The sequence below is a fragment of the Sus scrofa genome, chromosome 9 (assembly GCF_000003025.6).
Source record: "Sus scrofa isolate TJ Tabasco breed Duroc chromosome 9, Sscrofa11.1, whole genome shotgun sequence".
Lineage (NCBI taxonomy): Eukaryota > Metazoa > Chordata > Mammalia > Artiodactyla > Suidae > Sus > Sus scrofa.
This window is the reverse complement of record NC_010451.4, coordinates 139,416,008-139,437,558: the sequence shown is the minus strand read 5'-3', so window position 1 is coordinate 139,437,558 and position 21,551 is coordinate 139,416,008. Positions and strand designations below refer to the sequence as shown.

Sequence of the window (21,551 nt, the reverse complement as noted above, 5' to 3'; positions counted from 1 at the left end):
GGGATGTAAAAGTCATTTAAATGTTTGAGAATGGCCCCTCGATATTCTAAATCAAGACGAATGACCCACTGGAACCCTGTCCACAGTCAACCAGAGTGGTTACTCACTGCACTCTTTTTCGCTCCTGTTGTTTATAATTTTGGTTTTCTGACTTGCGGTCCCAAATAGTTTTTTCCAGCTGATTGTATTTGCATAGCACAGGTTTCGGTTTCCTGAGACGATCACGTCTCCGTCGCTGATCTCCTTGAGGGAGCGCAGCCCCAAGGACGCTATGTCCAGGCCAACAACCGCGAGGGAAAACTGACCACTGAGGTGGAGAGAGGAGAGCAAACACGGAGGACAATTAGCACAACAGAGCGTCACCAAGGCGCCGTTCTCTGCACCACTGCGGGTTTACTACAGACGCCCTCCAGGAAGCACGTCATGCCGCAGGCAGGTACAAGGCAACTTCGGAGAATTCCGAGTGTTTTTTAAGCTTCTCCGGGGAAAAGCTAGTTCCTAGTTCATTTCGTGTCTCTAATCCCAGTGGTAGTCTGAGGGCTGAAGAAGTGTCTTAATGTCATTATTTTATTTACTGCTTTTTGATTTTGCCTGTGAATTGAGAATGTGTTCTAATTGCTAAAACATCCAGGAGTTCCCGACATGGCGCAGTGGAAGCGAATCCTACTGGTATCCATGAGGATGTGAGTTCGATCCTTGGCCTTACTCAGTGGGTTAAGGATCTGGAGTTGCCGTGAGCTGTGGTGTAGGTCACAGATGTGGCTCAGATCCTATGTTGCTGTGGCTGTGGTGTAGGCCGATGGCTACAGCTCCAAGACCCCTAGCCCAGGAACCTCCATAAGCCGCGGGTACGGCCCTAAAAAGCAAAAAAAAAAAAAAAAAAAATCCAAATACACTTCAAATGATGATAGATTCATCCGCTCACACATCCACCCATCCATTTATAAGGCAAAGATACTGAGGCAACATGTGGCCCATCCTGTCTGCCTCTGGGTTAAGTGCACGTCTGCTCCTCTCAAAACCCCTCTGTCTAGTGATGGCGCATTCACCTGGGCAAATACCTGCAACCCAGCACCAGGGGTGGTGACGAGGGCTCCACAGAGGCGGGGCAGGTCTGATGAGGGAGCCCGGGAGAGGGGCCCAGGACCAGGAGCTGGCAGGTTCTCCTCATCCCCAGCCCCGTGCCAGGGTCCTGACAGTGATCAGCACGGGCCCCTGAGTTCCCGGACACGTCACTCAGACTAAAGGGAGGGAAGCCCCTGGACGCAGGAGGCAGGAAGGCACACGAGAGCCAAGAGCTCCCGCTGGGGCGGGAACGCGGAGGCGGGAGCCCCAGGAACAGGGCCTGTGAGGGGCAGGGACGCCGCGTGGAGGAGCCTGGGGTCTGCAGGGAGCAACCACAGGAAGGGGTTGCATTTTTAGGAAGCCCGCCAGCCACCAAGAGCTGCACACCAGTCACCCAAGAAAGTCGACCAAAGCGCTCGTCTCTGCATGAACTTTGGCCAGTGAAGTATTTCTGAGAACTCGGAGCAAAGGCGCCTCTCTGGGAAACGCCATGAGCTGCTTGTTTAGCATCAGAGACGCAAAGCTGAGACAGTTTTTGGAAAGCAGTGCTTATTTTACGTGTATCATCTTCCAATTTTCTGAGTGTTGCATAATGTTCTGCTGTCCAGTTAGGAGTCAATGATGGAAAGCTGTTCTCGGAACCAGGCTATTTCCAAGGCAAATTTGAACAAGAGTGCAAACTTCTCCTCACCACAAACCCATCACTACCTTTATTACGTTAAAGATGCATGTGCGCGCGCACGTGTGTGTGCGCGCACGCGCACGTATTTCACAGGTGGAGCTAGAAAAGTGGAAATCCTGAAAGAAACTCTCAGTTGCTAAAAAGCTTCTCAGTTCCACCTAAAATGACGCGCTGATAAGGAAGGACATGTCACCCCAGGCTGTTCTTGGCAAAAGTGTGAAACCTCAACTGAATCAGAAGAAAACATCGGCCATTCCAGAAACGCCTCACCAGTACTTGAGGGACAAGGCCGACAGCGGACCTGTCACTGACTGCAGAGGACCTGTCACTGACTGCATGACAGCCCCATGCAGTGGGGGACACGGGCTGACACAGAACACACAGGCACTCATGGAAAAACTGGTGAGATGCTAGAAAGTCTGCATTTGGGTTACTGCTGATTTGTGCCAAGGGGACGCAGGGTGTCACCCTCCAGGGAGCTGGGGAAACTCGCTGTGAGCTTTATTTCAAAATAAAGTAAGAAAGAACCTACCAGCTGAGATCTACTTACTGTTGCTTCGTCCTGCCACGTATGATTTCCAGGTTCTCAAAAGCATGGAGGCCAGTCCTGTTTTCAGGCCAGGCCTGAATCAGTAAAAACCCTGTAAGGCAGGAGAAAGATGCAGGCCATTTAGCAATTCCCTTTTCCTAAGAAACACTGTCACAGGATTCTCGGGAGGCTGTCCAGGAGCAGACGGCGAATGTTTTGTTCTCCTCATCCTCCTCACTAAGCACTTGCAGACACACACACACACACACACACACACACACACACAGAGCCACACGCACCAGGCACCCTTTACAACAAGCCCCCTGCTGCCCTGGGCTAGAGCCCGACTCGCCCCGCAGGCTGTACCCACGGTGGGAGCTCCCCTCTTGAGACCCCAAACAGGCCGCTGCTCTCTAAGGCAGGGGCCAGTTCTGAGCTTTAGCGCCACAAGGAGACTGACGTGAAATCTCTATCTGGTTCCAATTCTCAAGCCAATCCTGTTATAAAGTCCAGTTACACCTTTTTTAGGGATGAAGAAAGTGGAGCTGCCGGGCCCCGGGCCCAAGGCCGGTGTTGGGGCAGGACAGGACACGTGTCTCTGGGCTGGGAGCCCGCAGCAGCTCAGTGCCTGGCCCTCCGCCCTCCATCCCGGGCTGTTGACCGGCCACCTGGGCTGGGCGCTGAGACCTCGCACGTCACACCGAGTCCCAGGTGACTCGACTCTGCTTAGAGAGTTTGCCTCCTGAGAGCACGGGGAGCCGCGGTTTTGAAAAATATCAAAGAATGAATTACTCGCTAATGGCAAGGGAAGAGAAAATCGCCTAAAAGTTCTCCCTGTAAAACACCTGCCTCCCACGTGTGCTAAGACGGCAGGTTAGCGGCACACCTGTTATTTCCTTCACGGTTTTCAGGATGTCCAGTTCCTTGGGGTCCAGAGGCGGCGTGCGTGTGAAGGAGTCACTGAAACAGGCCACAGAGGATCCATAAGGGCCTGCAGGGAGCCAAGCGGATCCCGCTTTTCTCCAGAAGGTCCTGACGTCAGCTGTACTCACCCCCTAAATGCTACCGGCAGGATATGAAGATCTCCGCTGATCGAGGTGCAGTTCCTGAAGTGCTTGATATTCGTAGCATTTATGGAAAGTGTGTCTTTAAACTCGCCAATCCCTATCCCGTTACAAACTGTAAAGACAAGGGAGGCGATTGTTCCCTTCACATTTGTGAAATGAAGACGACCGAGGGCTCCCAAGGCAGGGAGGAGGCGGCAGGGCACAGCCGTGGGACCATGGCCGCCCCGCGGTCCCGCGTTCGCTCCGCTGACACTGCTGGGCTGCTGGGTTCCAGCACTGGGACTGGGACCGGACCGGGGCTTGGGCTGCGGTCCTGACGGGAGTGCCCTCACCAGACCTGCCTTCTCCTCCTCACTTTCCCACTTGGGCCAGAGGTCAGGTGCTCCTAAGGGCCCCGCTTCCTCTCCAGACGGCGGCCCCACGGGGCGGATGCTGCACTGTGCTGGCCCTTGGCTGGCGCCCCCGCTAAAGCCGCAGCAGTGCCCTTGCCCTCACCCGGGGTGACGCCCGGCCTTCTAACGGAGACAGTATGCAGACTGGGTTTTATTAAAAGAGTAAGAAGCATTTGTTTAAGAAAATGTGAAAACACAGAATGGAGAGGAACAAAATGACCAGCAATTCTACTATGTACCTTTGACATTTTGAGAACTTTCCTTCTAGTTCTCCCCCATGGTTATGTCACACTAGATGTGGGGCTGGCTTGTCGTGTTCACTTACTGGGCTGTGAACATTTGTCCCATCATTAGAACCATTCACAACATGGATTTTCATGGCTGTGTGATGTCACGTCATGAGGAATAATACTGTGGTAACGCTCATCAGAAACACAGCTTTTATTCCACAGTGTTTACTGGCGCCACAGAAACTGTGTGCTCTGGTCTGTGTCCCGCTGCGGCACCATTCCCGACGCTGTTTCCACACTCTGAGCCCATGCGCTAATTTCTATCCGCCCCTGAATTTCCATCCCAAGTGCCACTGTCATCCACAGCACGTTCATCTGCTTTGGCTTTACCTTCAGTGCAGTTGTTAGCTCTCTTTCAGATTTTATCCCCCTTTGAACGGCAATCACTGAAAATTTCTTCATTCAGGATGAGCCCCCCACCACCCAACTTCCCAGGGACGCGGTCACGTCCTGCTGCTCCATCTCCTGCCACTTGCAAGGAGACCCTGGGTTGCAACCTGGCTGTGGGCCCCATCCCATCAGCCACCCCCAGGCCCGCCCCGTGCTGCATCTAACACTTGGCGGCTTTGGAATGCAACAGATTTGGGGTTCCAAGGGTTTCCCTATCAACAGCAAGGAGGCTTCAGCAACACAAGCGCTGTTTAGCCACAGCTGTGGAAGAGAATGCCACGCATTTGGGAGAATATTCACTCTCCCTCTCTGCTCACGTCTGACGGTGACAGTGGCAGGGTTACCGTAATCCCTAAATCTGGAGATAAATCACACAGTCGCCCTGGACCTATCAGATCTGCAGAAGCTGTGGACTCTCAACACACACCCCTGTCCTGCCTGTCTTCCTGCCCCCCCCCAATGCAGTGGCACTGCCCTCACTCCACGGGATCTGAGTCGGCCACTGCTCTCTCCAGGATGAGAACCAGGGAGGGTAGAAAATGGAGCATAATGACTGCAGGAGAAATGAACACGAAGTTAACAGAACAAAACCAAAACGATGTCTGATTTTACCGATCCACGTGAGGATGCTGCTAGGAACCCTCTCTCCCTGCTCAGCTCTTTTACTCCCATTCGTATTGTCCTCCTTCCACGTGCCCTCTGCCCAGAGGTCTCCGGCCACCAAAGGATGCTCCTCCCTCCAGGCACAGGCCCACCTGCCACACAGGTGTCCCTAGACCAGGAGGCCACAGCCCGGCTCATGGGTCTGGCCTGGGACTGAGGCGTCACAGCTTGACTCTGCCCGTCCTGGCTGTCGCCCCGGGCAGGTCTTCTCGATTCTCTGTGACTCAGGGCCTCATCTGTAAGATGGGGGGTAACAGCACAGACCTAGAGGGGCTGGACGGATTCGGCGAGTGACAGGTAAGAGCATCGACTAAACCGCAGACACTTTTTAGGGAAAGTTCATCTCAAGTGGGTGTTCAAGGCAAACAGCTAGTCACAGAGGTGTTTTTACAACAGCGGAAGCGTGGACGCAGTGTAAATGACCATCCTGAGGGAGGCTGGCTAGATAAAGTATGGGCCAGCCTCGCAGGAATGCAGTTCCGGGACACACGGAGCTGAAGCAAGGAGGGAAGTCACGATCTAGACGCGGCACGTGCCCCGAGGACATGGGGCCAGCGGGGGGTGGGGCACACGGGAGACAGACCGAGCGTGATAAAGAGGGGTGACCGTAGAGTGAGTAAGAAAAGATCCGGTGACCTTACCTGGCCACTAGAAACTATTGCGAAAAAGAATATCAGCTAATAAATGCAGAAGGAATGACAGATATGGAAAACCATCTTTATAACCACCAAGAAATGATCCAATTTATCATCATGGAGACAGGATGAAATGGCTGGGCCACGTGGTCGACACTTCTGCCCGCAGTACGTCACCTGGGTCCCACCTGCAGGAAAAGCTCAACCAGCCTGGACGCCTCACTTCAGGTCCCGTGAGAGAAAGGGGATGGGGGCAGAGACCCTGCCCAGAAGTGAGCAAGAGCAGCGACCCCGCAGCCCTGGCTTGGATTCTGCAGCAAAAGCAGCTAAAAAGGACACACTGGGACGGCAGGCTTGGAATTAAAGTGAGAACAGAATCATACTCAGTCGATGCTAAACTCAGGATGAGGGTGAGACGGTCCAGTTTGTAGGAAAGCAGGCTGATGAGTGTGTGAGGGGCGAGGGTGACAGCGGTAATCACTACGGGGCAGAAACACGCACACCACGCAGGCACACACACACCCGGACACACACGCCCGGACAGAGCGCGAGCGACGAGGCGGCTGCCGGGCACCGCCAAGGCCACGGGGCATTCACCACGTTCCTGCAACACTCCTGGACGTTTTAACATCTTCGGGTTCCAAGACAAAAGCTCAAAGGTGAGCAGGGACGGACTGCGTCAAGGGTGCCCAAGGCCGGCGCCCAGGAAGGGTCCCCTTTCTGCGCCAGGACAACCTCTCAGCTCTCGTGGGGCAGGAGTATGAGGCCCAGGGGCAGGAGGCCCGGCTGTGGCTGTGGCCGTGACCGTGGCCGCCTGCACAGCTTCCCACCTTTGCCGCAGGGCCCGTCACACTTTTTACACTTGCGGACGCCGTCCTCCTCCACCTCGTAGCTGTCGGAGCTGCAGGCACGGACACAGGAGCCATGGTCTGTCACCACGTAGTTACCTGGGGACAACACAAGGAAGGCGGCCAATGCGGCACCCGCATCCCTGGGCCTCTCGACCCTCCTGCCCGCCGGCTTCAATGACTTTAAGGACGCAGAACAAAAGGCTGCTCAGGGGGAGTGGGGTTCAAACGTTGGGAGGGTGGCCCAGCCTGGGTGGGGTGGCAGAGGCGGCGGGCAGGCCGCTGCTTAGGGGGCGGGGGCGCCTCTGCAGCCCTCCCTGTACCGTCAGCACTTGAACACTGACGTTGCGATGTGAACCTAAACAAAGACCCCGTCCCGCCGCCTGGGCCCGGCCCCCACCGGCCCCGCCGCCCCACAGGGCGGCCCCCCTCAGCCTCCCTCGTGCCTGGGGCAGCTGGTCTGTGTTCACACCGACCCAGACCTTAGGATTCCCGGGAGCTCTGCATGTTCCTTCTGACCGGCCCACATGGATCCTCAAACCTAGTTACTGGTTTTGTCTTTTTCCTTCTGTAAACTGTCAGCTTTTATTCTCTGAGGCTGAGCGGTTTCGTGTGAATTTTAAAGCCTATTAAGCCTCCTCTCCAAGAGTATATCTGTGTCATAATTGTGGCAATTTTTTTTAATCTTGTCATTTGCCTTACAGTGGCTTATGATTCTATTTGTTATTTTTTCTGTTCCAAGTTTAAAATTTTTCATGTGCACACATCACCTACGGCAAACCTTCCCCTCATAATTGTTCTTAAAATTTTTTTCTCAGTTAATCCCCTCTCTCGGAAATGAGGACTGGTCTGTAAGACTCTTTAGGTGGACAATTCTACCCTCCTCTACTGTGAACTAATTCACATGCAAAGCCAAATGGGGGTTCCTGTTGTGGCTCAGTGGTAACGAAGCCAACTAGCATCCAGGAGGACGTAGGTTAGAACCCTGGCCTTACTCAGTGGGCTAAGGATTCAGCGTTGCCATGAGCTATGGGATATGTTGCAGATGTGGCTCAGATCCCATGTTGCCGTGGCTGTGGTATAGGCTGGCAGCTGAAGTTCTAATTCGACCCCTGGCCTGGGAACCTCCATATGCCATGGGAGCGTCCCTAAAAACCAAAAGGCAAAGATAAATAAATAAATACATAAATATTAACAATACCAATTACAAGCGATTAACCATCTGCAGGACTTCTTGGGGCACCAGATTTTTAACCACTGTGGAGGAAGGTCTTCTAACTACTCCCCAGATTGGGCCCCTTGAGCGCTTGCTTAGCGCAGGCGCTAAACAGAGATGGCCCAGCAGCCGTGGGTTTGTGCCAGTCAGACGACTGAATAGTCTGGACGACCACAGCTGGGGCTCAGGCCCGTCCTGGCCAGCAGGACACAGGAGCTGACGGAGGTCAGACAGCAGCCGCCACCCGCCTGATGATGGGGGGACGGATGGACGTGGGGATCCCGGCAGGAGACAGAACGTGCACAGGGCTCGGGACAGTGAAAGGGCATCGGCGCGCACTCACGAGGGCACTTCTTGACACAGGTGGCGCCAAAGCTGTACTTCCCCAGCGGGTTGACGTCCATCTGGTAGGTGGTGGGGTTGTAGAGCATGAGCGGCGGGCATGTGTCCTTGCAGGTGGCCTCGTCACGGAACCTGCGGCAAACCTGCCACGAGAGGGGTGGCGTGATGGGCCCGCTCCTCCGGGAGCGCGGGCTCGGATCTCAGGGTCCAGGTGTTTGGTCGGAACCGACAAGTCTGGCAACGCGCTTTCCGCAGAGTCAGGAGAACCTCCCCCTAAAAGCAGGGCTTCTCTCAGACACACGGCCCAACTGCAGTGGGTGAGGAATCACAAGGGAAAAGCCCATCTCGACGTTCAAAGCAAGGAAGGGGTGGACGCGCTGCAGCGCTAACTTGAGGGCGACCTTCTTCTACTTAACTCGCACTGGCTGTCCATCCTAAATGACACTGGAGGACCTGCTAGAATTTCCTGCCAAGCACAGAAGACCTTCGCTGGGGGCTGCCAGGCCACACACGGACAGGTCCTGACCAAGAGCCCCGGGCGCCTCCCTCCAGCTTTAATCAGCATCAGCCCCAACCAGCAGAGGCTCAAGCCTGGGGGAAACTTCAGGGTCCCAGTCCCTGAAAACCAGATTCCACCTGGGGTGGAGGGGTCCCTGTCTGCCCGCCCTGGGTCTCAGGACTCCCAAGGTGCTCACACAGTCCAACCCGTCTGCTCACAGCCCACCTCTGGGCTGAGCTTGGCTGAGCTTTCTGCAGGACCAGAGCCCCTCGGAGGGGGTGGGCAGGAGATCTGAGGGGACCTGCAAGGAACAGAGGACTTTGGGGCAAAAGACACAAGTGGAGACCCAGCTGTCGGGCCATTCAGGGTCTGTACAGTCACTTAACCTCACTGTGTATATTTTAGGGGCCTCAGGCCACTGATGCCCTAGGCTCGTGATGAGAATTGAATGCAACAACAAAGAGCACCGCCACCACAGACCTGGGGACAAATAGCACACTGGCACTGTGATGGCTCACACCCCGCACATGTGGTGCCATTTAGGCCACTTAACAAATTATCCATCATTGTCAGATGAGGACACCAGGGCACAGTGCTGCCACATAATTTGCCCAAGGTCATCCAGTAAGTGGCAAAGACAGGACACTAAGAGATGCTTTGTCACACACAATCACAGGAAGGCCCCCGAGTCTTGGGCTGGGGTGTGTCTTACCAGGCAGTCGCTCTCCCGCGGCCCCGTGCAGCCAGCGGCGCACTGGTTGTGGCAGCAGTCACTGGGCGACCGGCCGCGGCAGCGCCCGGAGCACTGCTGGGCACAGATGACTTTGGTCACTGAAAAGGAGCAAAGGCCACTATGAGCTGAAAGGCAGGGAGGCGAAGGGGCACTCGCCTCCTCAGTGCTGCCTTGAGAGCAGCGCGTGGCAGAGCACAAAGACGGATGCAGCGATTCTGTACTGCGGTTCCCGAACCTCACACTCTGCTACGTTCAATTCATTGACCTTTCTTATTGGCCCCCCTTTGTTTCCTACTTGTTCTTAATCTCTTAGAACTGACCCAGATCAACTCCAGACTTTCGGAACTGCTGAACTAGATACTGGTTAGAACTGCGCTTTGGGGCAGCAGAAAGCATGCACAGGTAACGTAATGCCTAGCAGAGAGCAGAGTTTAAAAGGACCTAAGAGTCACATCTCAATTAGACTTGAGGACAGACGGTCAGTTTTCAAGCTGACATGTCCCCACATTCCTTGGCCATTCACACTCCTAAACTCAGAAAAACTCATGCCTGTCAGGGGATCAGTGCCCGGGGGCGGGAGGCGGTCAGGAAGGGAGACGGTGCCAGCAGTGCCGTGGCTCAGGGAACACAGACAGGCCTCCACGCCCAGGAGAACCCGCCAAACGTCTCGTTCAGAGGGAATGGCGGGCACACGGGCCACCAGCGCTGGTTTGCAACCCAGCCCAAGTGCCGGCAAGAGCCGGAGCCGGGTTCACACGTGCAGATTTGCCAGACAGGCATTCACAAAACTGCTAACATCAGGCCTAAAATCGACAACGCTTCTGGAGTCTTCAAAGGGAAAACCGATACAATCAGCAAAGGTAAGGGGAGGCGTGGCTGCTGGACTCACATTTCTGGCAGTTCTCCTTCCCAGCACCCCAGCAGCTCCCATTGAGACAGCCTGGATCACACTTCGGGCCTAAAATGTAAAAGGAATAGTTAAATTCATCTTCAGGGAAGGGCACAAATGACAAGAAACTGATGGCACATTCCCAAGTCGCTGAGCAAAGCCATGTCTTAAAAATGAGGATTGTTAAGACGGCTGGTTTATAACAAGATTCTAAGAACCACATGCTGCTTTTATGGACATTTCTTTTGTGGGAACTGCAGCAGAGCGGGATTACTGACTGAACACAGACTATGGAAACTGCATTCAAGCAGGCTCATAGGTCCAGATCTCAAATCTGCGGAGGCTCGGAGAACCGTCGTCCAGCAGCATCTCCCCCAGTGATGTTCGAGGTGCCTCGTCTGGTGGCTGCATGCTGACCACATCGTGCCATATCCAGCCCTCAGCCATCCCAGGAGGTGGAGTCCTGACTCCAAGCCAGAGAGAAAGACCTGAATGCCACACAAAGGGTGCCTGTCACCGGCCTGATCGGCTACAGCCTCAGTTATTAACTTCGAGTTACTGTCTGTTACTGATCAATCCATTCCTGTACTTTTGGCAGTTAACTACAGATTACAGCTAGGAAGGGTTTTCATCTCATTAGTCGGGTGCCGTGTTCAGCCAGCATTGAGAAATCTGAAGACCACGTGATCTACAGCAGACAGGAGGAAGAGGCCACCCCCGGGATGTGTTAGAAAGAGACCTCGTCCACTGCAAAGACACAGTCCCCAAAGGACTCCCTGTGCCCCAAAGCTGCCCCCATTAGGAAGAATTCAGTCTCCGGGAGAATTTAGATTTCAAATGGTAGAGCTGATGACCAGCCAAGCGACAGCTGGGCCTGGGCACCCTTTCGACAGGACCCCAAGTTTTAGAATCACTCCTGCGGCGAAAGGCATTAGCACAGGGGTATGGCTCCTCGCAATCCCCAAGGACAGGAGGCTAAGCCTCCCTGGCAGGAGTGGCTGCACATTATGTAAAGGAAGCGACGGGGACAGACAGGGATAGAAACCATGAGGAGAGAGCAAAACTAACGCACAGATACGTTCAGAGAGCTTGTGTCTATGTCACGTGATCCCTCCTGGCCACCCCAGACTTCTCCATGTTTCCCAAATTTCCATTAGAAGCACTTATAATAATAAAATTGTAATAACATTATAATTAGTGTAATTATTTGCGTTATGTAATAACTGTATCTGTTATACTAATAATTACATAATTATCAGATAGTAAACAGTAAGCATAAGTTCATAAAAGAAAAATATTTAAAATAAATACATTCAATGGCATCTTTCTGCAAGAAAGAAAGTAAAATATTTGCCATCAAGGAATTCATCAAGTATAATGGAAAAAATAAAAATCATTAAAAAAAAAAAAGGAATTCACCAAGGAGCATCTGTTTATAATTCCTAACCTTCTTATAATTCTTAGCCTTCTTATAATTACAATTAAACTTCTTACGATTCTTAACATTATGTGACAAAAAAGAATTGCAGACATTATTTAAAATACAAACAACAGAAAAAAGCAAAAAGAAATGAGAATCATCCAGGGGTAATCAATATGGGCCAATAAGTATATGTACACATAAGAATTAGTATCACACTACACTGTACTATAATTTAAAAATAATTGATAAAACGTTATGACAATTTTTCCATGCTTTAAATATCTTTCTGTCTAGAATGGATTTTTAATGGCATGGCTACCACAATTTATTTAACCAATCTCTATTTTTATTATTTATTTATTTTAGTATTTTTTTATTTTTTCTTTTTTAGGGCTGCACCCACTTAACATGGAAGTTCCCAGACTAGGGGTCAAATTGGAGCTGCAGCTGCCAGCCTACACCACAGCCACACAACGCCAGATCTGAGCCGAATCTGTGACCTATGCCACAGCTCACGGCAACGCCAGTGAGCAGAGCCGGGGATTAAACCCATGTCCTCATGGATACCAGTGGGGTTCGTTACCGCTGAGCCACCAACGGGAACTCCCCCAATCTCTTATTTTTAGATACATAAGTTGCTTCTAAGAGTTACTGTAAACTAGGCTGTAGGGAATGTTCTTGAAAAAAAATTTTTTTCTACATCCTCTCAATTTTCATTCCCCTTATTATTTTTTCCTTAATATTTCTGGACATGAAATTCATGGGTCAGGGGTGTGAATATTTGAAAGCTTCAATACTTATTTAATGATTCAGGTATTGAAAAAATCAAAAGGAGCCCAAACCTTTAGCAAAGGCAAAATGACGCGTCTTTATTTTATTTTGACCTTTTTATTACAGTGACAAATAGCATTTTACTTTATTTCTAGCCATCTTGCGTGTGCGTGCATGTGTGTGTTGTGGGGGCAGCTTTTGTCTCTGGCTCATTTTGGGTTTGGGGGGAGGTTTACCTTTTTGTTAGGATTTTGAAGGGTACATTGCACAGTCACTCAGCAGGAGTGTGAACCCTTTTCGAGGCAATCAGATGCTGCATGATGTTTTTTTCCTGTTTGCCATCAACACTTTCTCATACTGACGTTTTCTTTTATGGGATCTAACTTTGACTGTCCTTCAACTTGATAGTACACTTATTCATCTTCATGTTTCTTTCTATCACTTAAATATATATTCAATATTTTGATGTTTAATATGCATTGGAACTTTCACTGGTATATGAAGTGGATGATGGATTTACTTTAATTTCCTCGCAGATGAACCTGCCCATTCGATCTTCAGATTCCAAACTATGTCAACAGCAACATAACACTGGGGCACACTGGGTAAAAACCATTTGGAATCTCCAATCTGTTGTCCATAAAATACCTAAATCACCCTATGAGATTTTTGGGGGTAAATATGAAATGAGACAAGTTCTCAGAAGCTATTTGTGGCCTGAAAAGCACCAGCTGAGGGTGCGGTTTCTCCTTCCATGGGGTGGGGCGGGATTTGAACCTGTCGCAGATCAGGTCGCTCAGGAGGAAAGTACAGGTGGCAGCTGAAGGGCAGTTTTGTAATTTCCAGTGTGACTAACCTCATATCTTCAGTTCCTTTAAAAAAGTACTTGAGTTCCGTCCTTTGATATTTTTCCCTTAGTAGTTAAATCATTCCAGAGCAATTTATTGAATAATGAATTATTTTCTTATTTGTTTGAAATGTTACCTCTTTACGGACGTGTGATTGAGTTAGGCTTATTCCTACTGTCTTAAGTGTTGTGTTTTGTTTTGTTTTAATTTTGGCTGCACCTGTGGCACATGGAAGTTGCTGGGCCAGGGACTGAACCTGCACCACAGCCATAACCAGAGCCCTGACAGTGACAATGCCAGATCCTTAACCTGCTGAGCCACAAAGGAACTCTCTCTTATTGTCTCATTCTTAACTCTCTATGGCTTATTCTTACATGTCTACTCTGAAACCAAAACTATCTTGGTTTACGGCTCATAGCTGTGTAACATTTGCATACACCTGTCCACCGTTGTTCTCTCTCAGTACCTCCTTGCCAGGGCTTTCCTGCAGCACTGGGCAGGGAGGCCAGGTGTACCCCTTTGGGCTGCTTGATCTGGTCCACGGCAAACCCATATTAACTTCAAAGCCGTGCCATGTCAATTTTTTCATTATAAATCTACACAATTTAACTTTTCCATTATCCATCAGACAGCTGAGGAAAGGCTAACCTTGATTTCTGGATAACACAAAATTTTGACCTGTAAAATAAAGCTTTCAGCTCCTTGCAGACATGGTGGGTGCCACACTGGGTATCTGTTGGAAGAATATCTTCGCAAAACAAAAGGGTTCAATGCCCATGCTCATGGCAGCATTTCATCACGACTGTTAGAAGATGGACGCAACTCAAGTGCTCCCAGCAGGTGAATGGACAAACCAGAGTGCGTGTACCAGTGTCCGTGCGGTGCAAGACTATTAGCCACGTCAAGGCGGGAAAGTCTGATACCTGCTCTCGCTTGGGCGGCTCTGGAGGACCTTGTGCTCAGTGAAAGAAGCCAGTCACAAAAGGACAAACGGTGTGCGATGCAAGCCGTCCAATTCACAGAGACAGAGAGATGGCGGATGCAGGGGCTGGGGCGTTGTTGTTTGGTGGGGACAGAGTTTCAGTTTTGCAGGATGAAAAGAGATGAATGGCGTGATGGTTGCCCAACAGTGTGAATGTACCTGATGCTGCCATACTGCATGCTTAAAAATGGTTACAATGGCAAGTTTTATTTTAAGAAATTTTATCATAGTCATCAACCAAATTTTTAAAACCCCCAAAACAGAGCAGCTCTAGTTGATTTTGAAGATCGATATCAGTTCCAAATTCTGAGACCAAAAAAAAAAAACAAACCAATCAAACCCATGCATCTCTTGGAATGGTCCTAGGAAGCAAAGAGGTGAGAAACAGTGATGGCTCCTGATTTTCAAGTACTGAAAGGCCAGGAAGAGCTGGAAGGGAGCAAGCTGAGGGGGGCTTGGTGTTCTCAGAGCCCCCAGCACCGCCAACAGTGCAGGCTGGGCAGCCCTGGCCTGCAGCCTGGCTCCACCAGCCTCTCCCTCGCGTGGGCTGCTTGACAGTGAACAGTGGCATGAGGCGCATGTGGACAAATTCATCCTCGTGCGCTCCCCGATTTGGCAGGGGAGCCCAGGCCCCCCAGCAGGAGGGCAGAGGTCAGCTCCACAGTTCTAGAAGGCTTGGTGCCAAGCAGAGGCTCAGAAGCAAATCAGACACACACAAGAGCCTGATCGGCCTCCTCAACAGGATGGGGGAGCCATCGAGGGCCATGACTGATTGGCAGGCTCTTCTCAATGCCACACAGCGGCTCAGCTGTCCTGGGGGTGGTCTGCCAGCAAGGGTGCTAACTGACCCTCTATCTTAAAACAGGTGCTCTTCCAGCAAGCAGACAATCTGCTGACTACTTACTTTTCAGATGAATGTAACTCAGCATTAACTCAGCCTTCTCCGACACCCACCCCAGCACTCCGCGCTCTGCCCACCTTGGCGGCTCTGGGGAACACTTACAGCTGCCCAGCTGGCTCTGAAAGTCCATGGACATGTTGCTTAGAAAGTCGCTGTTGACAATGTCCCTCCACTGGATGGACTCCGCGTGACAGAGGGCAGGGTTGTTGCTGAAGCGCACGGCGCCTTGCAGGATCTCTGTGCGAGAAAGGACCCCATGAGAAAACGTGCCCCCCTTCTAAACACTCGTGAAATATGCCTGCATTTCTCCAGTTTGCCTTCGGCTACAAGGATGGCAGCTGGCATGGAGACTCCCCATGGAACTCCCGGCAGGGGGGGTGAGAGGGAAGCTGGAGGCTCCACTCCACGGAGGGGTCACGATGGCCTTGCACCGGGTCCTTGAACGACGCACGGCCAGAATTTAGGGATGTAGGGAGGAAGGAGGCCAGTGCTTGAGCCTCTTAGCATAAGTGATGAGTGCGCAGTGAGTTGGTGGTTCTCGGGGAGGCTGGCCCGGAATGACTATGTGATGCAGATGAGAAAGGGCAAATGGGAGGGGCGGGCAGGGACAGGGAGATGCTGGCAGGTGTTCTGTGGCATCTCATTGGAGAAAGGGGTGTGAGGTGGAGGGGGCAAGAAGTATCTGTGACCAGGAATTCCCACTGTGGCTCAGTGGTTAACGAATCTAAGAACCATGAGGTTGCAGCTTCGATCCCTGGCCTTGCTCAGTGGGTTAAGGACCCGGCGTTGCCGTGAGCTGTGGTGTAGGTTGCAGATGTGGCTCGGATCCCACTTTGCTGTGGCTGTGTTGTAGGCCAGCAGCTATAGCTCCGATTTGATCCCTAGCCTGGGAACCTCCATATGCTACGAGAGCGGCCCAAGAAATGGCAAAAAAAAAAAAAAAAAAAAGTATCTGTGACCTAGATAGATCAGGCACCAGGGCTGCAAAGGCGTAAAGGACAGTTAGCTGTTCAAAGGAGCTGATGGTGCGAAGAGTCAGGAGTGATAAGAAAAGTTGAGCCTGAGCAGAGGGCTTGTTCCAGCTGTGACATTTATGTAAACATCTGCCTAGTGACTCAGGCACACAGAGCACGGCGGGGAGGGCCATGGGGTCTGCAAAGATGGACGATTTCTGCTGGCTCCTGGGAGACGGGTCATCCAGTGACCTCACATCCGCGGAGGGCCTCCACCCCCAGCAGGAGGGCACCAGCGGTTTACAGGCGCTACCTGAGCTGATGCAATGACTGCGCCTCTCCTGCGGATGCCTGAGTTCTGCCCAGCATCGCACAGCGGAGGGGCCGTGGAAGGAGGGCTCTGCTGGGAAGAGTCTCCAGGGCACTGGGGAGGACACAGCTCCCAGAGGGCAGAGGAGCACGGGGGGACCGGGGGGAGGAGCACGGGGGGACCGGGGGGAGGAGCACGGGGAGACGGGGGAGGAGCACGGGGGGACCGGGGGGAGGAGCACGGGGGACCGGGGGGAGGAGCACGGGAGACTGGGGGAGGAGCACGGGGGACTGGGGGAGGAGCACGGGGGACTGGGGGAGGAGCACGGGGGACTGGGGAGGAGCACGGGGGACCGGGGGAGGAGCACGGGGGGACCGGGGGAGGAGCACGGGAGACTGGGGGAGGAGCACGGGGGACTGGGGGAGGAGCACGGGGGACTGGGGGGAGGAGCACGGGGGACTGGGGGAGGAGCACGGGGGACTGGGGAGGAGCACGGGGGGACTGGGGGAGGAGCACGGGGGGACTGGGGGAGGAGCACGGGGGGACTGGGGGAGGAGCACGGGGGACTGGGGAGGAGCACGGGGGGACTTGGGGGAGGAGCACGGGGGACTGGGGAGGAGCAGGGGGGACTAGGGGAGGAGCAAGGGGGGACTGGGGGGAGGAGCACGGGGGCTCCAGGTAGATGGAAGCCCCGGTGCAGAGGGGTGGCTCCTTCAGCAGATTCGGAGACACAGAGTCCCAAAGCGCAGGCTCGGGGGTCAGAGAGGGCCCCATGTGGAGCTTTGGACGTGAAGTCAGAGGCCACAGCAGGACAGTAAGTGGATACGCTCATGGGGGAGGGAGCCAGAGTCAAGGGGGTAAACTCTGATGAGAGGTCAGAGCTGGGGATGCAGAGGAGATGCCAGGGCTGCGGGACCATCAGGGTGACGGACCAAGGACAGGAAAGTGCAGGTAAGAAGGTCACGGGCAGCAGGGCCCCAGCACTGCCCCGTGACGGTGACAGTATGTAATTCGCCTTAAACAGCCCCCATCAGAGGATTAGTTAATGACACTGCGTCACCTGGACTGATGCAGCCCCAATACCAACAACAGAAATAACCCTAAGTCAAGAAGCAGCTCCCCGTGCTTTATCTGGAGTAATCCCCTTAACTGACTCGACACTCCTGCCAGTCCGTTACCATCCCACCTACACACCCGAAGACACAGAGAGCACGTGCTCTGGGCGCCTGGCTGGTGAGTGACGGGGCCAGGGCTGGATCCTACCCGCACAGGCTCCCGCCGTCTCTGCCTGTCACCACCAGACCGCGAGGCCACATGGGCGGCCGGCGAGCTGAGAGCCTGCACACACTGGCCAGCGCCTGGGCAGGTAAGGATGCTGGGGCACAAGCTGGGTGCCCACCCCTGGCTGTTTTTCACTCATGTGGGACGTGAGGAAGGTCCCTCTGCCACCATGTCTTTATTTGTCACTTGCATTAAAAGAAGACTCCAATTGAACACAGCTAGCACTGCACCTGCCACACAGCAGGGCATAATAAGGGCACAGCAAGGGTGGTCCTCAATGTCCCAAATCAGCTTCCTGTCCTGTCTTCATCCTCCGCAGCTTCCTCTCGGAGGGCCCGCACAAGTGCCCTGTCCTAAGAATTCTGACTTCTCTTGTCATACTCCCTACCCTGAACCTAAAATGCTCTCCGTATGAGGGCATTACCCTGGAAAATGTCTCACGTTGGCGGGGTGGGGTGGGTAATGCGTGCCCCTTATACCTGGGGTCCAGATAATAAAACTGGCAGATACATGGGCACAAAAGACCTCGCCATCTGACCTCACTGTCCTCTCCCCAGAACCGCTGTCACTTCTCCCAACTCCCTGGATGTTCTGGACGGAGGACAAGTGGTACTTGGCTTAGATCATCCTTCCCTCTCCGTCCTCTACGACCCGCTTAGGGACGTCCATCTGCTGCGTCTTGCTCAGGACCAGCACCCAATACCTCTGCATGTGAGGAATCAAAGTCTTCTCTGAGTGGAGTTAAGAAAGTCCCGGTTGGGGAGCCCATCTGAGCTGCCCTCCATGTCTGCAGCCTCTCACCTTGTAAGTTCCTCATGGGCAGCTCCCTCAGGCCGGTTTTATTGGCCCCGTAGTTGGATAAGACGGCTAAGGCATGGGTGTTTTCATACAGTACATTTCCTCGGATGATCTGCAGGTTTTCCAAAGGGATCTTCTCCACGGTGTTGAGGGCGATGAGCACGTAGCCGGCGACCTCCTGAATGGTCTAGGAGAGGAAACGTGAGCAGAGTCTCTCTTCTGAGGAATATTCAAGAATGCAAGATCCACACGGTAAGATGAGCCTGCGACACCTAACTGCGCTCTGCACAAGAGTGGTTGACAAATGCAAAGCGTGCAGATGACTACAGCCGGCTCCCACGGGAGGTGACAGGATTTGCAATGACCCTGCGCTCCTGCCTCTCGAGCCCAATGGCGCTAATAAAAAGCCATGTGCATTACTTAGGAATGCTGTGACGTTCATTCTGCTTGGTGTTCAACACACTCAGACAATAAAGGGTATGTTTTATTAATTTCTTTTGTATCTGTCTTGCAGGTTTTTCCATAAAAAAAAATAATAAACCCATGGAGCTCCCTGGCGGCTCAGCAGGTTAGGGATCCAGTGTTGTCACTGCTGTGGTGCAGGTTTGATCCCTGGCCTGGGAACTTCCACAGGCTGCAGGCATGGCCAAAAAATAAATGAACACACCAAGAAAAAAAAAAAGCAATCGAATCCAAAGTTCAACTATACCAAATTAAGACGCCTTCAGGGTTGGCTCCTACTGGCTCTCTAGGGTCCACTGTGAAATATTCAGGGGTTTTGTGGACTAGTTGTTAAACTCTTAGCTGGAAATCAACCATGGTAAGAGAATTTATACCAAGAGAACAGGCAAGTGCTACAAAGCAGGACATTTTTTTCTTTTTCTTTTTCTTTTTTTTTTTTTTAGGAGCTAGGCTATCAGGGTTCCTTGGCTGAAGTAATGGTTAAAAGATGACTCTCAGGATTTATGATGAGAGGGGAGTGCCAGGCTGGTCTGTTTCTCTTCCACATTCATTTCAAGCTGTAACTTGACACTAGCTGATAAAGTGACCTTCACATAAAACTTGCATATGTCGTGCCCTAGGACTTGTAACTGCCTCAGCAAAAGCAAATACACTTGCAGTTAAATGCCGCCAAGGCCGTTAGCTGCTTATATTTACTTCTCTTGTATCTGGATGAGACCATGGCACTGACCTTTAGGAAAGACAGGTTGTAGCTGTTCTGCATGTAGGTGATCTCCAAGTTCCCAAGGACCACCTCGCAGTTATTGAACATCCTCTGGAGGCTCAGAAAGTGGTCTTCGAAAGTGCCCAGCTGGGTGAGCTTGTTACTTGTACCTTGGCAAACTGGAAATAAGAAAAAAAGACATCACGTGAAATGCCCAATGAAGAAGCAAAACGAACATAAAACAATATTCATAACTTCAATTAACTTCATGCACTTCATTGACTTAACAATAATAATTCTGATCAAAGGCCACACAAGGAAAATGCGACAAAAAAGTGTTTAAAAGTTTGTGTAAGGTACAGTTCCTGATAAAGAATGGTTCCTCCCTGTAATGAATGAATGGAATTGTTTAAAATGTTCAAAATGCAAAAAGGGCAACAGATAAAAACTATGAAAATCTTTAAGACAAAAGTCTAAAAGAGCTTTAGTAAAAAAAAAAAAAAATTACAGCTCATAAAGCATTTAAAATGATGTAATTACGAGTTGATAACTATATAAAAACTTTTCACTTTGCAAAAAATAGCCATGTCACATTATTCTGTGTCCAAAGACTATTTAAAAACATAATGTTCTGGAGTTATTCCTATCATGGCGCGGCAGTAATGAATCCAACTAGTATCCATGAGAAGACGGGTTCAATCCCTGCCCCTGCTCAATGGCTTAAGGATCCAGTGTTGCCGTGAGCTGTGGTGTAGGTCGCAGACACGGCTCAGATCTGGCATTGCTGCGGTTGTGGTGTAGTCCAGTGGCTACAGTTCTGATTGGACGCTAGCCTGGGAACTTCCATAAGCGGTGGCTGTGTCCCTAAAAGGCCAAAAAAAAAAAAAAAAAAAAAAATTCTGATCCTAACACTGTATGACCTAAAATTAATGACAAAATTAATGACAAAATTAATGACAAAAAAAACCCACTGCTAGAGATGAAAAGTATTCTAAACTAATGCACCAAAGAATAAAATCAAATACTATATAATATTTAGAAAATAATGGCATGAAAACACACATTTAAAAACATACTCGGAGTTCCCGTCGTGGCTCAGTGGTTGACGAATCTGATTAGGAACCATGAGGTTGTGGTTTCAATCCTTGGCCTCGCTCAGTGGGTTGAGGATCTGGCATTGCCGTGAGCTGTGGTGTAGGTCAGAGACACGGCTCAGATCCTGGGTTGCTGTAGCTGTGGCTGTGGTGTAGGCCAGCAGTTGTAGCTCCAATTGGACCCCTAGCCTGGGAACCTCCATATGCCACAGGTGCAGCCTTAGAAAAGACAGAAAAAAAAAACCCAAAAAAACCTAAAAAAAAAACCAAAAAAAACCCACACTCAGCTACTAAGAAACAACCTGCTTTTACGCTGCCCACACCCAACCAAGCCCACCTGCACAGGTAGGGTGCAAGGGCTTTGTACCCCCTGCCAGGATGTGTTTGGCATGCTGAACCCCTCATGTTTTCAGGTAACACACTTAATATAAGAAAACAGTTTAAAGTGGGAAACAAATTTAGACTCTGAAAATGCATTTGTAATCCATATTTAAAAGCAAAGGAGGGGTTTATAATAAAGCCACATTTATAAACCTAGCGCTTTGAAAGACAAGCACAGACAAGCATAAGGAAACAAAGAGGTTGAGGGCTTTTGAAGCAGGGAGCCGTTAAGGGCTGTACTTTGAACACAAAATACTTCGTGAAGAAATTCGGCCTCTGGCTTTGGAGGCCAGACGTGGACCTGGCCAGGCTCTTCCTGGACGGCTGCCCTTAACCAGGTACTGGAGCCTAAAAGCTGGGCCAGAGTGCCTGGCAGGGGCTTTCTTCAGGACTCCGCCCTGCTG

General features: G+C 51.5%; 1 protein-coding gene across 1 annotated transcript in view; it reads right to left on the bottom strand.

Annotated features, from left to right (window-relative positions):
• EGFR (epidermal growth factor receptor) overlaps positions 1-21,551 on the bottom strand; it is a gene marked incomplete at its 5' end in the record, with an annotated part of 172,223 nt that overhangs the window by 37,074 nt on the left and 113,598 nt on the right. Inside the window, 11 exon segments of the mRNA NM_214007.1 lie at positions 108-307; positions 2,298-2,388; positions 3,163-3,236; positions 3,329-3,455; positions 6,544-6,660; positions 8,121-8,262; positions 9,331-9,449; positions 10,241-10,309; positions 15,268-15,402; positions 18,511-18,694; positions 19,700-19,851. Coding sequence (NP_999172.1) covers positions 108-307; positions 2,298-2,388; positions 3,163-3,236; positions 3,329-3,455; positions 6,544-6,660; positions 8,121-8,262; positions 9,331-9,449; positions 10,241-10,309; positions 15,268-15,402; positions 18,511-18,694; positions 19,700-19,851 — 1,410 coding nt within the window.